Genomic DNA, 16,981 nt, shown 5'->3' with positions numbered 1-16,981 from the left:
GTGACAGGGATCTGCTCTTTTCAAATGTGTGTGGTGGGAAGATGGGGGTGGCTTTTTTCTGTTGTTTGGAATAAGGCTTTGTGAGCAATTCCATGAATTATTCCAGCCAGCCAGATGTGCTTAGCAGCAGTACACACACCTAGAGGCTCCAGGGGAGGGGTTCACCGCCAGGTGGCTCTCCCCCACCCCCTGGGAGCTCTGCTCACCACAGCCTCTGCTTGCCCCTCAGGCCCTGCTCGAGACGGCGCTGACGCGAGTGGTCCTCCCCATGCCCATCCTGGTGCTCCCCCCGATCGTCATGTCCATGCTGGAGAAGTGAGTTGGGGCAGCCAGGAGAGAGGGGCCACCACTGGGGAGGAGGGTGCGAGAGAGGAGGAACCAGCTGGCCCAGGGCAGGGGACAGAAGTGGCTGGCAGCCCACTCTGCCCGTTTGTTCAGACACTCCTGGGCAGTGTTACTGGAATCGTGCCGTGAACATTCGGGGACTTCTATTCTGCAGGACCCTGCGCTAGGTGCTAGGAAGGATGTCCAGATGGACAACACTGGCCCTGTCCTGAGGAGCTGACAGTTCTGGGGTGTGCGTGTGTGTGTGTGCACACGTGTGTGCATACTTGTGCTCTGTTGGTGCACAGTGCAGGACCGGTTGTGAAAAGAGTCTGAGGATTGTGGTAGGAAGACTAGATTTGGGGGCAGGGGCCACCCTATTCAGGCATCCACCCTGAAGCAACTCAATACCTCACTGAGCCTCAGTTTCTCGTTTTTAAAATACAGATAGTACTAACCTCCCTGCCTTCTGCAGAAGCGTGTTCTGAGCACACATATTTGCCATGACAAATCTTATAAAGACATAAGGGAACACAGCAATATGAGCAACGATAGAGTGATCCTATAATTAATGAGCAGGACGTTGAATTGTGAAGACAGACATGCCGCCGGAAGGGCAGGCTGAGGGGACAAAGGGAGGAGCCAGAGCTGACCTTCACGCAGGCTTGGGCAGGCTCTGAGGATGAGTGTGAGTCTGGGAGGATGGCAAGGAGCGGGGAAGGGCTCTAAGTGGGGGCAGCGAGGTGAATACGAGTCTGGAGGGGCAGACCCCGAGCTCGCGCAAGTACGAGGGAGGCAGTGACCACTCCCACTCTCCTGGTGGCCTAGCCTAGGAGGGGGTGCCTCAGGGCATAAAGACAGGCTTGGGGACACGCTACCTGGGGCTCTAGATCAGTTTAGGGACCTTCCTATTCCCACCATTTGAATTGTAATAACAGCTAACATTTATTAAGCGTGTCCTGCGTGCCAGTCCTCTCCCAGCCAGGTCTCTGCCCCGACGCCATCTTCTCAAAGAGTCCCTCCCTGACCACCCCATCGAGGTAACAGCACCAGTACTCCCTTTTCTGTCCATTGCCTTATTTTTATTCATAGCACCTAGAGACATCGCAGACTTTATCTCGTTGTCTATCATCTGTCTGGCCCACTAGAATGCAATCTCCGTGGAGGCGAGTAAACGCGTGTCATTTATTGCCCTGCACAGCATCCAGCACGGTTGCTGGCACGTAGTAGATGCTTAGTGTTTGTTGAATGAATGATCTCATTTAACCATCACAACAGTATGGTGAGGTAAGTGTAACATTTCCTTTTCACAGATGAAGAAAGCAAGGCGAAAAGAGGTTATACCATCTGCCTATAGTTCTCCAATAGGAAACGACAGAGGCAGGAGTGGCCCAGGAGCGCAGCCGCAATGCTGGCTCTTCCTCCCACTCAGGCTGCCTTGGGTCTTCAGATCACATCGCATAATCCGCATGTCTTTGGGCCTTGCCCTGCATGGAGACAGGAGAGAAGCAGATGTGGGGTCCTGGTCTCAGGAAGCCTGTATTTTGATAAAAGAGATGGCCATGACCCGTACACAAGTCAGCTGCAGGTGGGACTGGGCAGTATGTAAATGAGCCCAAGGTGACCTTGAGGGGGGCGGGGGGAGCACTATGGGCCCATCAGCAGGGAAGGCTGGTCCATAGGAGAAGGGCTGCAGCTGACTCTGAGAGCAGGGTAGGACTTCTGTGGAAGGCAGGCTTTCTGGACAAGGTGTGGGTCTTTTGTGCGGGAAATTGAGGAGTCTAACCAGACAGAAGCAAAGTGTGCTTGTTGGGGCCAGCTGATCAGGGGCCCTGTGTCCAGCCAAGGAGATGATCCCTTCCTCACCATGGAAGAGGGGGAGTCATGGGAGGCAACTGAGCAGGGGTGTGGCGTGTTAAGCACTAGGATTCAAGAAAATCAATCTTGTATGGGAGTTGCAAAAAGAAACAGATCCTGGGAGAACAATGGCTTTGGTGCCCCTGGCCCTTGTGTATGTAGCTGCCTCATGAATGGTGACCGCAAGTGCACACAAGGAGACCACCAGGCAAATGAGGAAGGCAGGGCTTCAGTCTTCAAAGCTACTGAACCCCAGGCCTGGAATTTTCTGGGGAAACATCTGTGATGCCTTTCTAGTTGGTATCTGAGCTGGGTTTGCAGAAAGTGGAGTGGAGTGGAATGATGGTTAGTGTCCCATTGGTTTGGGGATTTAAATAGCTTTGGGAAGTTGGGTGGGATTGTTCCAGTTCTGAACCTCCCGGCCTAGGATCTGCACAGAGGCCGTGTGCCTGGCTCAGCTCAGAGTCCAAAGAAGTCTGTCAGGGAGGCGGAGACAGGGAGGCCATTTGGTTCTGGCAGCCTTGTGTTTGGTGGGTCCTTTTCTGAAGTTCCTGAGAGGGTCCCTGGGGAGGAGAAAGAGTCCAGCCCAGGATCCCTCAGCAATATCCAGACCCAGTTTGTGCCCTCAAGGACTTACTAACCTCAGATCTGTCTGGTAACCCCAGGACTGTGTGGTAGGAGGGGCCGAGCCGCACAGCACTGGCAGCCGAGGCTCCTGGCAGGAAAACGGAATCTGGGTTCCTGCTCCAGCACTTTCAGGCCTGGCTAGTGGAGGAGAGAGTCCCTCGGCTGCGGTCTCCCACCCGGGGAATGCTGGCACTGCCCGCTTCGCCACCTTGTGGGCTAGGAGCCTTTGCAGGGGCTCCAGCGTGCACCCTGCAGCCTTCCACACGCAGGGGTGCTAGCAGCGGGGCCTCTGCCCAGAAGGCTGGTGGGGGAGCCCAGTTGGGTGAGAGAGTCAGGACAGCCAGGGGAAGAAGACAAAAGAACACTTACAAAGCAGCCTACTTGCAAATTAATGGAGTGCAAACTAAGACTGCTCCAAGTGCTGAGGGAGTGTGCGGCGGTGGCGGGGAGGCTGCGGGGAGACAAGCTGTCGCGGGGCGGGTGTGGTGGTGCCATGGCTGGGGCCTGCTGGCTCTGCCTCTGGCCTCAGCCCCACCTGCTTGGGAGGAGCACTCGGGGACAAGGTCCCCAGGTTTCCTGCTGGCATAAGAGAGGTGGAAGCCCAGCTTGTCCGGGTGTCCCTGTCTCTGAGACCAAAAGGGAGCGAGTCTCAAGTCTGAAGCAGAGGAGCCACCACCCCCGACCCAGAGCACGGAGGGTGTGCACCCCTCACACACACACACACCCCTTCCCCTCACTCTCCACTACCCCTTCCCTTGGGCTGAGGGCTCACACTCCAGCTCTACCCTCCTGAGGAGGAAGATGGTCTTAGTCCCTGGGCTGGGAGATCCATCCTCCCCATAATCCCACTAACTCAGAGGCAGGTGCAATGGCTCTCTTCCCTCAGCCCTGCATCCCTAGCCCTGGAGTTCGCCTTCCAGCCAGGTGGGGTCCCAGCCGGGTAGGGGTTCAGACTACATCCTCCCCAGTGGTTCCTGAGGCCGCTCCCCAGGCTCCCTCCTTCCCGAGGCTCCGGGTCTTTCCTTTCTCCAGGCATTCACACACACGCACATCTCTCCATCTGCATATTTCAACTCCCCCAGCTGCCTTTCCGATCCCTCCCTGCCATTTCCCTCTCCTCCACCCCTCCCCAGTCCTGCTGTGTTCACTCTCCCTGCTCAGGGCTGGGACTTCAGGGGTTCCTGTTTGGCTGAAGTCTTGGGGCTGCCTGCTTCCTGAGTCAGGAGCACAGGCTTGGGGCCTTCTGGACCCCTTTTCCAGTGCAGATTTCAGCCAGTCACCCCTGAGAGAGGAGCTGAGGTCACAGCCCCATGTGGAAGGAGGCTGTCCAGTGTCCCCACCAGGAGTGCCCAGGGATTCAGCCCAGGGCCTGCCCCTCACCTGCCAGAGAGGGAGCTTCACTCTTTCTCTCTGTCACCCTCCAGGCCCTTGGTGACCCTCCAGTCTATGCCTCCAGGGACTGAGGTCCCAGTCACTGCCACAGGACAGGAAGGCAGCCCCACCCTCCACAGCCTCTTCAAGGCAAGGGGCCTCCTGTGTAAGTCTGGAGAGTGAGCCCGGGTACCCCACTTCCTTGTCCTGCTGGAGAAGTTGATCTCAGTTAAAAAGATCTCAGAGCCCATTTCAGCCTTACTCCTGGCCCTTCTGTGACTCCCATGGAAGCCAGGAGGCCTAGGGCTGAGTCCATGGAGGATATGAGGCTCACCTGACCTGCTCTTACTCCTATGAAACTGCCCTCTCTCAATTCAGTCTTAATTCAACAGCTGGACAGGTCTTGGGGTCTGGGCCAGCGGGAAGGGCTAGAGGGTAGCCCTAGGGTCCTCCCTCCTTCCTGCACTTAACAAGAACAGTAACAGCAATAATAACACAAAATCACTGAGCACTTACTGTGTCCAGGCCTTTTATTTGCATAGAATTAACAAATAAGTGGAGCTTTATTTGTGCCTTAGCAGGAACATCCTAGGCCAGGGTTTCTGTTTTAGACTCATGGAAGGTTGTTTGAAATACAGATTCCCAGGTATGATACCAACTGAATGGAGATCTTATGGGGGTAAGGGGCCCTTGGGGGTCTGCATTGTTTAGCAGTTACCGAGACACCAGAGTTTGAAAACTGTGGCTCCCAATTCTGCTGTCTGCTCAGAGCCAGGAGCTCTTGTCCCAGGAGGGGAAGGTTGGAGGTGGGGGGGGGGGGTGGGGGGGGGTGGGGGAGCAGTTGCCTGCCCCCACAATGAAGCCTGCCTCCAGGAGAGCCTCTCACCTGCCTGTGGTCATAGCCAGCCCTGTTCCAGTAGGAGAGGGGCAAGACCCTGATTATATCCTTTTCACACCAGGAGCCAGTCAGTCATGAGGACGCTGACACAGTTACTGAAAGCAGATTTAGTGCCCACCCAACATAGTCCAGTCACCCATCCTGCTGGCGCAGGGCCCCAAGCCTCCCCAAGTAGAATGCCTGGTGGTCTCCACTAAAGGGCCTGCTGGATTATACAAAATGTGAGGTTCTGATGGGCAACAAGGTAAAGGTATACTGGCCAGCAGGCATGGCCCCGTCTCCAGACGGAGACCTTGTTTCTATCATGGAGCTGGGGCCCCAGAGCCTGGAGGGAGGGTTTTCGTACACTTCTCCTGCCCCAGAATCCCACCTCCAAAGCTTGTCATGGCAGGGGGTGATGGGGGGGGAGGGTGCCAGCTGTGACATGCTGCAATGATGCTGGCAAAGTGTTCTGCGGGCAGGACTTGGGGGCAGCACGGGAGCGATAGCACTCGCAGGAAGTCAAGAGTCCAGGCAGCAGCCCCGTCTGCCTCCTGCAGACTTAGCCATGGCCTTGGGCAAGTCATTGTCCTTTTCTGTGGCTCTTGGACGTGGACCAGGTGGTCACTGGGGTGTGTTCTGTTCCCATACGCGGAAGAGGATAATCCCCTCCCGGCTATGTGTATGTGTGTGTGCATGTGCCTGTATCCACATGTGTGTATGTGTATGTGTGCATGTGTGTGTGTGAGGTTTGTCTCTTTCCCTGGACCTGGCACCTACTCTGGTTTGTTCAGTGCTTCGTTATGTGCCACCTTTGAGGGCCATCTTTCTCTGCTGTGTGTCTCCCCAGGGGCAGGGGCTGACAGCCTCCTCTATTGTCTCCCCCACATGTGGCCTTCTTTGCACAGAGCTGGACGCATGGTGGGATGGGTGCCCCACAAGTACTCATTTACGATGGATGATTGAGAGTTCCCCCAGCAATGTCCTTCAGAGCAGAGCCTGGGGAAAAGGGTGCCGTTGGGGAAGGCTCCAAAGATAGAATTCCACCACGACTATTTAGCTATGGGTTGGCACTGGCCCAGGACCGTGCTGCCTGGCCCTGGGACGCTGAGTGGGACCCCGCATGGTGGGTAGCAGCAGCTCACCCTGTCTTCCGGTCTCATGGAGCTCCCTCCTCTCTCCCCCACAGGACGGCTCTCCTGCAGGCGCGCCCCCGGCTGCTCCTCCCTGTACAAAGCCTTGTGTGCCTGGCAGCCTTCGGCCTGGCCCTGCCGCTGGCCATCAGCCTCTTCCCGCAGATGTCAGAGGTCAGTGTGGGGAAGGTCTCGAGGGCAGGACGGGTGGGTACAGTTTTGCCATTTATTAACAAATACTTATTCAGCGCTGACTCCTTATCCCTGAGCTAGGCACTGGGGTTAGAGCCATAAAGGAGACACATTCAGGCCCTGACCTCTCCCGAGCTGAAGGCCAAGCAGTGAGCATGACAATTAAAAAGGGACTAGCAAATGAAGGGGGAGGACTGTTAGGAGGGAAAAGTCCAGCCGGACATGGGAGGAGACAGTGCGGGGCCCCAAACCCAGCCTAAGAGGGAAGTGGCATTTCATGGGGCCTTGAGGATGAGCTGGAGTTGGCCAGGTGCAAGGGGGAAAAGGGGACATGTAGGCTGTGGTCACCTGGGGTGAAGGTTCTGAGAGGAGGCAGCACACAGCGCATTACAGGGGCCGAGGAAAGTCTGCATCACGGGCAGAGGGTGGGCCAGGCAAGGGGGCCCAGGGCAGGTGGAGGTGGGGACTTGGGAGCCAAAGCAGAAAAGGTAGGTGTCATCAGAAGGGCCGTGCAATGCAGGACTGCAGATTCCCAGAGCCTGGGCTGGAGCTCTGGAGTAGAAGGAGCCATCAGGAGGCAGTGGGCATCCAGCAAGAGATGGTGTCGGCTTGGACCAGGCTGTTGAAAGTGGGCATCGAGAAGAGGGTCCTTTAAGAGGAAGTTAGGTCTATGAAGAACCGCATGTGGTGGGAGGGACGGGAGCCGACGGGGTGTGCGTCCGGCTTGCTGCTTTTGAACGACGAGGCAGACGTGAGCACTATTTAACAAGATAGAGACACGAAGGGAGGTGGTTTGAGGGAAGAGGGCATGTTGAGTTGGATGGACACGTGAGGTTCCAGGATCCTGTGGAATGTGCTAATGGGGGTGCCCGGTGGGAAGTCGGCTCTGGGCCTGGAATCCAGGAGAGAGGCCTGGGCTAGAGGGACGGACTTAAGGCCACCAGCATAAAAACAATGATGGAAGCCAGGGAGTGTGTGGAGAAAAGAGGCCCTGGGGAGGAGTGGCATCCACAGACCAGCAGCCAGTTTGGTAAGTTCAGAGCTAAGTGCGGTGGGGGGGGGGGGGGGGGGCTGCCCGCAGGGGCAGGTATTCCTGAGAAGTTGAGCCCCATGAAGTTGAAGTGTCCCTTGGTGTCCCAGATGATGAAGGCAAACCCTCTCCCCAGGAGTGGGCCCAGCTGAGGGGTGAGGAAATAGGGTGGCAGGGCTGACGGCTCTGTCGGGGGCTTGGCACTAAGGGAAAACAGAAATAGACCTGCAGCTGGAATGAGATGTGGGATCGAGGGAGGCTTTGATTTGCTTATTTTTCCCTTTTTTAAATGAAAGAGATGGGAGCTTGTGTAAATACAAAAGGCAAGGTACCAGGAGAGAAGCAGAGGACCGAGGGAGGAGGAAGATGGGGAGAGCAAAGTCCATGGAGTGGGGGCGGGGCAGAGCACAGACCGGGATTCAAGGGATTTGCCTTGGCTGCGGAGAGCCTGCTCCCCACTTTAGGAGTGGGGATGGAGAGAGATGCAGTTGGGGATTGTGTTGGGGGGTAGGGAGGTTAAGGAAGTTGTTCTGATAGCTTCCGTGTCCTCCTGACCGAGCAGAGAGGATGGCGAAGGGTGGAGGAGGGGGAGGCCAGAGGTTTGAGGACTATGGAGACATTCGGAGGGAGAATGGGAAAGACAGCTGACCAAGGAAGTTAGAGAATCTGGGTGGGCAGTGCACCAGGTCTGCTGTGAGGATACAGGTCTGTGGGCGTGGCCAGGGCCTGTCTATCTAAAGGAGCCGGGGCTGAGAGGGCCACAGGGTTCACTCGGCAGGTTTCATCTGGCTGGCTGATTCGGGGAGTCGGTAAGCCATCAGGAGGAATGGCAGGCCCCGGAATCTTAGCTGGGTGGGTGAAGATGGGCGAGTAAGCTGACCAGGGAAGGCAAGGTTTGACAGAAAGGCAGACCCAAGGGGGTCATAGAATGAATGTGGTATTTGGAGTCACTGAACTCTTGGGCAGATGGAGGCTGTGGCCACAGACTGGCACCTACGAGTTTGCGATTACAGGCCTGATCCTGCTCAGTCCTGAGAGAGGTGGGAGTTGGGGGCAGGTGCCTGGAGGGAAGCCAGAAAGGTAAAACTGAGGGGCCTGGACTGTGGGCCCTGAAGACCCAAGGTCCTAAGTAGGAGGTAGTGAGCCAGCCCCAAGCCCTGAGGTCCCAGGAGGGTGAGGACTAGAGTCACTTCCCCACACTGAGCCCCAGAGATTTAGAAGGAAACCAGAATGGGGTGGGGCTCCTGTCCTGAAGGGCCCAAGGCACACTGGGGTGGGAAGCCTGGTGTGTGATATGTGCCAGGAACGCCCTCATGCCCTCAGGGCCCAGCCTTGCTGTGAAGCCGGGGATACCCCTTCCCCCATGAAAGCTGAAAAGCCGTTACCTGATGTTTGGAGATTCTGAATGGAGCCAAGGGCTCCAGAAGTTCTGAAGGTGGGAGAGAGGGCACTTCTCGGTGGTCTTGGCATCCCCGTCCTGGAAGGGCTGTGCCAAGCACTCGCCAAAGTGACTGCATCTCTCTGTACAGTCACGCTAAGTCTGCAGTTCTAGGTGAGGGTCAGAGACACTCGTAGGCACCACTGTGTTCAGAAGCTTCGGGTAGGTCTCCTATCTCTACCTGTCGCATGGGGAGCGACCTAGGGCAGAGAAGCCTCACAGGACAGAATCGGGGACTGGCCTGTTGGAAGGATTGCTCATCCTTCTGGCTCTGCTGGGGAAATGGAGGCCCAGAGCAGCCCAGGGACCAGACCAACGTCACAGAAGCGAGGCGGTGATATGAGAGGAACCCCCAGAGGCCCATTCCCAGGCCATGCTGCATCTACTTGTTCTGTAGGATTTTCTCTCCTCCCTCAGCCACTTTGACTGCACTGGGGTAGTGGAGAGACGGGGGGACCAGGGGCCACCCTACTCTGGGGGGAAGAGCCTAGGAGTGGGCCTTTGGCAGGTGTTCCTCTGGGGCAGATGATGGAGAGATGGCTGCAGTCCACCCACCGAAGCCTCTGGCTCTAGCTGCAGAAGGTGGTCTCAGTGAGCAGGTCTGCCCTCACAGAGGCTCCCTGTCAAGCTTCAGGCTCCTCTCTTCCCTCATGTCTGCCTCAAACAGGCATGGAAATGGACCAAAGTCCCTCTCATTGAAACCCAAGCCTTTTTTTTTTTTTTCTAGACTGGGAAGAATGTAATCATGGCATGAGAAGTCTGTTCTCTCGAGAAAGGAGGGTAGGGATGTGGTTTTCAGTGCCCCTTCCTCACCTGCATCAAGTCCACTAGGATGTAGGCAAGCCTGGGGGCTTTATGAGCTGTTTTGAGGCCAATCTGCGACCTGTGGCAGCAAGGCCATCAGCCAACTGGCTGAGAGGACCTCATTCCCTCCATCCATCCTTCCAATTAATTCTAATGAGGTACAGCTTCTGCCGTATGGGGATCATGTCTCACATCCCAGAAGCCAGTGGGATTTGCCGTAATAAGTCTGGACTTGCTTGGGCTGACCCATCCTTGCCAAGAGTCACCAAGGTTGTCAACAGGAGTAATAGCTGGAACACCAATTAATTAATTAGGGGACTTGGAAATAGAGTTTAGGAACTTGTTTCTAGAATGGTTGGCCTGCAGTGATTGGTGTGGAGTTTCCAACCCACTAACCCCAGAGGTTGAGGAAAGAACTTCAATCCTCCCTTCAATCCCTGGGAGAGAGTTTTGCTGCTCATTTCAAATTAGTATTTCTGCCTATTAAAATGGTGCTAATTTTAAAATTAAAATTGCAAACAATAATAATATCCACCATTTGCTAAGCATCTACTAGGCCTGTCAGCATGTTGGTAACTGTGCATCCCTTGTTGTATCAAGTCCTCCCAATGCCCTTCAAGTCTGAGGTATTATTGACTCTTAAGGGATGTTACCTAGAGCATTAGCGTTAGGTGTGCACATCTCTGACTCTGGGAAGAGATTTTCGCTGGAGATGGAACCTTTGGTGCCTGGGGGGAACTGAAGCCAAGGAAGGGGTGAGGTCATTGTGGGAGGAAGGAAAGGCATCAGGAAAAGGCAGGGGCAGCCAGGAGCAGAGGGAGGACCCTGATGGAGCACCACCATGGACCCTGAGGACAAGGTCATTTCAAGGAGGAGGGGCTCTCCGCAGAGTGAGCTACAGCAAGGGGACCTGTCAGCTGGGTGTGTAGGCAAAGCAATCTAGGAAGTGAATGATAGTCAAGTTTCTCTGTGTTCAGAGAAGCAAGCTCATGAATGGGAAACCATTCAAGAACAGTAAAGAAAGTGGCACTCCCTGGGTGTTCTATTGATGGGGGTGGGAGCCTGGAGAGGGCCAGTAGGGGGAAGGAATGTACAAGAGGGGATGCACGTAGCCCAGGGCAGAAAGGCACGGCCCTGGGCCCAGTAACTAGAGCGGCCTGCTTGGTGGGGGAGGGGAGATGGGAGACTAGGACATGACAGTCCTATGAAATAGGAGTCAATATTATTCTGTGTTTACAAAGGAGGAGACTGAGGCATGCCTTGCCCAAGGTCCAAAGGTGGTAATGGTGGCTCCATACTCACGGAAGGATTTTATGTCCCTCCTCAGCCCACATTTATATCTCTATAAAATGAGAAGGCCCAAGTCTGAGTCCCAGATGGCTCCCTGATAATGTATTATTATGAACATTCCAGCACCTTCAGCCAACCCTCCTACCCTTCATGGGGAGTCCCTGTCCATGTTCACAGGGACCCTCTGGAGTAGGTGTTTGTGCCTTTAAACTTTTTTTTTTTTTCTTGAGAGAGAGAGAGAGAGAGAGAGAGAGAGAGAGAGACAGAGCGAGCCTGAGAAAGCCTGTGCTCAAGAGCAGGGGACAGGCAGAGAGAGAAGAGGGAGAGAATCTTAAGTAGGCCCCACACCCAGTGCGGAGCCCTACACGGGGCTGGATCTCAGGACCATGAGATCATGACCTGAGCTGAAATCCAGAGTTGGATGCTTAAGGCTTAACCAACTGAGCCACTCAGGTACCACCTCTTATGCCTTTAATCTCTACCCCAGAACTGGGGGCAGGGGGAGGGTTGTTAGTAGGCCAGCAGGTAGGGCAGGGAACCTCCTTAGGAAATTGAGTGTGAGAACAGGGGGGTAAAGTCTGGCCTTCCTTCCAGACCGCAGGCTGGTCACCGTGCAGGGAGTGAGTGACCCTGTGACCTGTAGATTAGGGCTGTGAGGCACTGGACAAGACTGTCTCAGTCAGGCTGTGCCCAGGCATGGACCCATCCACACCTAGATTCTGTTTCCCACCCCATAGATGCTGGGTTGCTTTTCCCTTCCTCTTGTAATTATGAGAATCATGTCATAGCCCCCTGGTATCAGACAGCCTCCATTCTGATGGGATGGACAGAAACCCAGTGAACAACAAATGTCAGGTGGTGGTGTAGTAACATGAAAATAAAGCAGAGGACTGTGCTGGGGCTTTCCCAGAGGCAACTCAAGGTCACATGGATTGTGGAGGCCACCATGGCATGTGGGGCCTGATTTGTGGTGGCCTGTCTGGCCACCCTACAGTCCTCTCTGTAGATTGGGGCTCTGGGTTCCAGCAAATGTGGTCATCTCTGTCCTCCCCCAGACACACATGTGCATAAACACACACACACACACACACACACACACACACACACACTCTGTGCCTGCGGCCCAGGTCCCTAGAGGGAGATGTCCAGGGTCCAGTCTTCATGCCCACAGCCTTTGCTGCCACAAGAGGCTGGACCAGGGGATGGTGAATGTCCCTCCAACTCTGACAGCCAGCATTCCCCACCTGGGAGAGTTTCCAATCCCATTTAATGAACCTCATGTCTCCTTGGAGCAAGAAGCAGTACCTTGGCCAAGTCCTCTCCCCGTGTCCCTGCCTGTTTCTGTCTCTCTGTCTTTGTGCCTCTTTCTCCCTTCCTCAATTCCTCTCCGGCTTCCGCCCCCCCCCCCAACCCCATTCCCCTCGCTTTTCCCCACTATTCCCTTGGGAGCTCGGGGGCTGGGGAACAGGGCTGCACATACAAGCCGGAGCCATTGTTTGACAATCTGTTTTTGTCTTCATCTTGTTGGCAGGCGGCAGGAGAGGAGCAAAAGGTTAATGAGGCACTGTGCAGCGGGATTACTGCGTGAACGGGCGGGCGGCGGGCGGGCGAGCCAGCCGTGGTAACAGGGAACTAATTAGGAGCAGTTTAACAGGAGGAAAAAGTGAAATCTCCTCTTCACCAACTGTCAATAATTAGCTGATTTGGTGAGGTTGAAATGTGTCCACAGGAAAAGGTGGGGCTTTTCTGTGGATGAGTGAGGCATTGGGGAATAGAGGCCACTAAGAGCTCTGCCCTGTCCATAGGTGGGATTGGGGCTGGCGGTCACCCCACATCCCCCAGGCCCACCCTCCTCCAGAGGCAGAGGCTGGCATCCCTCAGCCTCAACTATCCATATGACCTTGGTCTTAACCTCAAAGACCTCAGTTTCCCCAGCCATAGGGTGGTGGAAGTATGTTTCTTCATGGCTCTGCCCATTAGCATTCTGGAAGCAAAACCATTAGACCAGGCCCTTGTTCTTGTTCTGGAGTTTGAAGAGCTGACAGCAGGCCATGCAATCTTGAGTCAGATGCTGACCCCATCTGACCCTCAGGTGTCTTGTCTGCAGCACGAGTGTGCCCTCTGAGAGCCACCTCCGAGGGCCTGGCGTGGCTCAAGAATGCTGCCAAATGGCTAATGGGCAGAGCCTGGCCTTCCTGGGAACTTGCCTTGTGGCCCCTGGACCCTCGCTTGACTCTTCTGGCCTCCCAGCAGCAATAGAGACTGGAGTGGGGGCACAGAAAATATGGGCTATGTGCCTCTGGCTGGCTGCAGGTGAAGGAGAGAACCGTGGGCTCTTCCATAGGGCTAGGGGGCTCTCTAAATGTGTGTGCATCTCTTTTCCCTGCACCACATGCCAGGTGGGAGGCAAGGAGTCAGGTTCACCAGTAGCGAGCACCTGTTTGCTCTGTTGGCATGCCCTGCAGTTGCTGGTTGGTTGGCCTTTGCTCGTTGGCCTTGCCTGACAGCTCAGCAGAGGACTTCCCACCTTCCCCTGCCCCTCCAGCTTCTGCCAAACACCTTGACTGGAAGAAAAGACATCATCAGAGGCCCTCAAGGCTTCCTGCTCAGAGCCTCCCATGTCAGCCCTGCCAACCCCACCCCCACTCAGCCTACCCTCTCCTTACCTCAGCCTTAGAGGGTCCGGGGCACTAGAAGAAGGCATGTTCTGAAGAAGGCTAAGGCCCTTGTCACATCCTCATACCACTCACAAACCACAAGTCACCCTGGCCCCAGAGGGTGGCTCTTAGAGGCCACATCCATGCTGTAGATGAGGTACCTGAGCGTCAAGTTCAGCCACCCCCTTCTCATTCCCTACCCCCTCCCTGTCTGGGAAGAGAATATGGGTGACCCCCCTGGCAGCAGAACCTCTACCACCTCTCTCCCCATCAGCAGCTCTGAGGAAAATGGTAGTTTTCACGAACCAGCTTGGCTGGAAGCTGTGACTTACCAGAAGCAAATATCTACCCCAGCTTGCCTCTCTTTCCCCTCTCTTTCTCTTTTTCTTGGGAAAGCATTTGAATGCCCAACCAAGAATGGGGAAGAATTGGGAATGAGCTCAGGTCTACATTCAGGCTGTTCTAGAAATGACCGCTCCTCCGGGAAGTCCTCTCTGATGAGCCACACTAGGATCTGTCTCACCTCACATAGGTAGACTTCGGTGACATGTGTTTCCTGTGTCCCATCTACTACCTCGAGACAATAGTCCTTTCTCCCTCTTTCAACACATAAGGATGTTCCTAGGGCTGAGAAATAGAGCTCTTTATCAACACCTAATACAGAGTGTGGCTCATCTGGGCTTACCCCGGTTCCTGCTTCTCCTGCTTTTGCAGTGCTGTTATGAGGCCAGAGGCAACGTCTAGAGGGCATTGTGTCCCTCCTGAGTCCACAGACATTCACCTTCTCCCAGAGCAGGGGCCTCTTCCCTCTAATCTCAAATCCATCTCCCACTTTCCTTGGAGTTGTTTGTTTGGGGTTTTTCTCATTTACTGGTTTAATCAGTCTCTACTGAACTCCAAAGCGGGCTATTTTTGCCGTCAGAAATCTGCCGCCTCCCCGCCCGCTGCTTTCTTGGAGTTTGCCCACAGGACCCCCCAGGAGGGACGGATGGGAATGGCAAAGCCACTCAGAGCCCAGGAACGCCAACGCCACCTGTCACGTTGCCTGTTCCCCACACCCCCAGCCCAAACCTGCATGTGCACACAGGCCCACACACAAGCACACACATGAACATGCACACACATGCCCCAGTGACATCCTCCAGCAGGGCCACCTCTCAGCCTGTCCCTCCTGGTTCTTTCTAGGACCTTCTAGAAAGCCTAGCTGAATTCAGGACAGGGAGGGAGGAGGCTTGGTTGTGCAAAGCTTCCGCTGAGAGGATTAAAAGCATCAATATGTGCGAAGCATAGAACATGCCTGGCCTGTGCACAAGCAAGGGCTCAGCCTTGTGAGCCATGAGGAGACACCCGTGAACAAGACTGGGCCTGGGCTCTAGGATAGCCATGGAGTCCTTCCTTCCTTATGCAGCATCACATGGATTTTCCAAGTTTCCAAAGAACTCTCTCACCTGTTTCTTGATATTATCCTCATGTCAGTCCCAGGAAGTAGAAAATCTTCCCACCACACATATGGGGAAACTGAGGCCTTGAAGCTGAGAAGATGGAGGACAGAGAAGGATTCTGAGATTGATCCACCAGGGGGCACCCAGGAACAGTACAAAGCCCCAAAATGGGGAGGGGGTCTGAGCCTCCACTGGGTGCACATTGCACAGGGGAGATGGAAGAGTAGAGACGGGATCCCTACACTTGGGGACCTTCAGTTCAGTTTGATTCAACTTCTGCCAAGGACCTACCGGCTTGAACTGGGGTGAGGTGGGGGACTGCTGTGTTCATAGATGATTAGTGAACAAATTGCCTGCAACTGGGGATGTGATGGAGATGGAAATAAATGCAAGGGGCAATGGATTTGGTTTGAGAAGATCAGGGGAGGCTTCCTGGAGGAGGCAGCCTTAGAGGATTAAGATATAGCTAGACTTGGGCCTCAAAGGCTAAACATACGGTGTACTAGAAATGGAGAGCAGCCAGTAGGTGAGAAACCTGGAGAAGGTCCCAGAAGGCCTTTAGCATCCAGCCAAGGAATCTGACATTCACTGGGAAAGCAGTGGGAGCCAAAAGCCAGCAACCATAGGCCTGACCCACAGGGTCTAGGCTCAAGCCTCAGCTGCTCTCCAGCGCTGTCCTAACACCTCTGCCCTCTAGGACACTCGGGACAGCTTCACGAAAGATGGGGCCTGGACTTGTGTGCCTAAGCAGGACCTGAGGCCTGCTCAGCCCTGAAGAGAGAGCGTGGGGTGTGCTGCCCCTTACGTGCTAGACCTGAAAGAGGCGTCAGACACACAGGGTCAGTCAGGTGCCGGCCTGGGCATTGGACCCCGTGTCAATGTCAGCACCACCTGCAGATGCTCAGAAGCCCAGAACCCTGGCCAGGAGCAGGAGGCAGCTTTGAGCCATGTCACAGGGTCACACTGAACACCCCGCCCCCCCAGCCCCATGCCTTTGAAAAGGAGGCAGAAAAGCCACCAGAAGAAAGGCAAGGAGGAGGAAGTTCTTTGTAGTAGGTAAAAGCCCCTGAGAATGGGGCACAGGCCAGGGATCCAGTTTCCTGTTTGTGTCTGGGCACCTTAGCTCCAGGTTCAAATATGTAAACTATCCGCCGGCCTGGCTGCAGGTGTGTGTGCTCCCAGGCTGCAGAGGCAGCGGTGGCCCCAAATGCATTCCTGACTCGGGCCCCCCACCCATAATGAGCCGGGAGACAGAGGCAGATAGCTCAGGGTTAACCCTTCCCGCACCACCAAGGAAGACCCAGTCAGGCTGCTCTAGGGCACTGTGGGGCCAGCTGGGCCTTGGGGTGCTCAGGGGGGCTGGGGGTTTCTGGACATGATGATTCATGTTTTCTGCCTCCGACTTTCAATGCAACTAAAAGTTAGGGACTATCTGCTGTGAGGGGCAGCAGGGTCTGGCTGGGTGGGGCACCTGGATGAGGCTCTCTGGGAGCCAGGGTGCAGGTTGTACCTCAGGGTCAGGGAACAGTGGCTGGGCGGCACTCTCTTGGGCAGGGCGGGTGTGTGTCCAGCAGGCCCACGGCCTCCTGGCACCACCAGTTCTGGGGCTTGTGGGGGACTATCAGACAGCTGATAACTTCAGCTCTCTCACTGGTCCCTGCAGCCCCCACCCTCCAGGGCTCTGGCTCCCCATCCCCTGCTAACTGGCTGTCAGGTACCTGGAGAGGTGTCTACCAGATGAAGAGAGGGAGCCAGGGGCTCTTGCCTGCCCCCTGAGGCCAGCCTGGAACTAGGTCACCCCTCCTCCCTATGGCCACTTCTTGCCCAGCCCCCTTTCTACTCATCCCATTCTCCTTGTAGGAGTCCCCTCAGAGCTTGTTGAGGTCAGAACCAAGCCCTGCCCTCGGCCCACTACCCTGGGCCATCAAGCCTTTACTGG

The 16,981-nt window shown here is 55.4% G+C and overlaps 1 protein-coding gene across 6 annotated transcripts in view; it reads left to right on the top strand.

Moving 5' to 3' along the window:
* The window catches only part of SFXN5 (sideroflexin 5), a 116,710-nt gene that overhangs the window by 91,179 nt on the left and 8,550 nt on the right, over positions 1-16,981 (top strand). For 4 of the 6 annotated variants that reach the window (XM_030310847.1, XM_030310848.1, XM_030310846.1 and 1 more), the window contains 2 exons: positions 230-315; positions 6,246-6,363. In XM_030310847.1, the coding sequence (XP_030166707.1) occupies positions 230-315; positions 6,246-6,363 (204 nt within the window). The remainder of the gene's footprint in view (positions 1-229; positions 316-6,245; positions 6,364-16,981) is intronic. The other 2 variants (XM_030310849.1, XM_030310850.1) reach the window with 2 other exon arrangements.

This window comes from Lynx canadensis, chromosome A3, assembly GCF_007474595.2.
Source record: "Lynx canadensis isolate LIC74 chromosome A3, mLynCan4.pri.v2, whole genome shotgun sequence".
In the NCBI taxonomy this organism is placed as follows: domain Eukaryota; kingdom Metazoa; phylum Chordata; class Mammalia; order Carnivora; family Felidae; genus Lynx; species Lynx canadensis.
Note: the sequence above shows the minus strand (reverse complement) of the source record. Positions and strands in the feature narration are given on the sequence as shown.